This window comes from Limulus polyphemus, unplaced genomic scaffold (assembly GCF_000517525.1).
Source record: "Limulus polyphemus unplaced genomic scaffold, Limulus_polyphemus-2.1.2 Scaffold4398, whole genome shotgun sequence".
In the NCBI taxonomy this organism is placed as follows: domain Eukaryota; kingdom Metazoa; phylum Arthropoda; class Merostomata; order Xiphosura; family Limulidae; genus Limulus; species Limulus polyphemus.
Genome location: NW_013670008.1, coordinates 41042 through 42174, shown reverse-complemented (window position 1 = coordinate 42174; position 1133 = coordinate 41042). Strand labels below are relative to the sequence as shown.

Below are 1133 nucleotides of genomic sequence, written 5' to 3'. Positions count from 1 at the left end.
GAAGCGACGACGAATAAACCAGTTTTATTAAGAAAGGACTTGTGTCGCTAAAGTTTCGTCGGAACGAAGTTACAGAAAATTAACTAACGACTGGAGGCGTAACAATATCTTGAATGGTGAAAGACAGAACCACATTCCCCTAGAAGATATAAAACACTGGTACTGCTTAATGTCTAGTGCTACTCTACAAGTGGCTCGTAGTTCCAGGAGGAACATAATTACAAGAAATCTTCTAGTGTCCAAATGAGGATATTACCTTGTCTCCTATATTGGCATAAGGCTTGAACTTCCTGATGAAGTCAAATATTTGGCTTATGGGATAACTGTTGAATATGCCTTCGATGATCACTAGGGATGTCATACCTTGGCTGTGTCATATCTGCACTGTCTGTCTGCCTCTGCCTGTGTGGTCATTCGAACTTGAGGGAGATTGTAATCTCAATGCATTGTAGGAAAGCTGTTAATATCCTTTCACAATGTGCAGCATTACAGCCATATACCACTGGTCAGATCAGTTGTTATTTCAATAGAATGACAAAGATCAAAGACAGCTGGAATGAAAGCAGCTGAACAACTTTCTTCACCATTTATTACATGAAAATTGCACATACCTAGAATAACTGATTAATTTTTAAAAACTTTATATTAAGTTAAGGATATAGAAAGTCCATGATATTCTTGTATACCACATTTCCTTTCTTTTTATTTAAATTATTTTACTTTATTTCCTTTTACTGTCTGTTTTCCAATTATATGTTGTTGTTTTTTTTTTCATTTTTTTAGTGTCCCGCTGTGATTCAGCCAGTGCTGGATGCCATAGATGCTATTTCCAGGCAAAGCTGGCAACTTTTGAAAGAAATGTCTAATACAAATTCACTCCAGAAGTTCATTCCATTATTGAAAGTAAGTTTATACACATAAACGTTTTTCACTAAATAATAAGAAATATTACTTTTTTTTTAAGTATTAAACATTGCGAAATATTTTTTGTGGTATTTTGAAATACAAACATTTTCTTTTTTTTTACAGCTTTGAGGAACACATGATTAAGGCATTTGATACGTTTTCATTATGATAAGAGTATATAATCTTAAAATCATAAATAATATTCAACGTTAAACTGATACACAATT

The 1133-nt window shown here is 33.1% G+C and overlaps 1 protein-coding gene across 1 annotated transcript in view; it reads left to right on the top strand.

The window, feature by feature from the left end:
• The window catches only part of LOC106471083 (mevalonate kinase-like), a gene marked incomplete at its 3' end in the record, with an annotated part of 50981 nt that overhangs the window by 44506 nt on the left and 5342 nt on the right, over positions 1–1133 (top strand). Inside the window, exon 7 of the mRNA XM_022399706.1 lies at positions 784–907. Coding sequence (XP_022255414.1) covers positions 784–907 — 124 coding nt within the window. The remainder of the gene's footprint in view (positions 1–783; positions 908–1133) is intronic.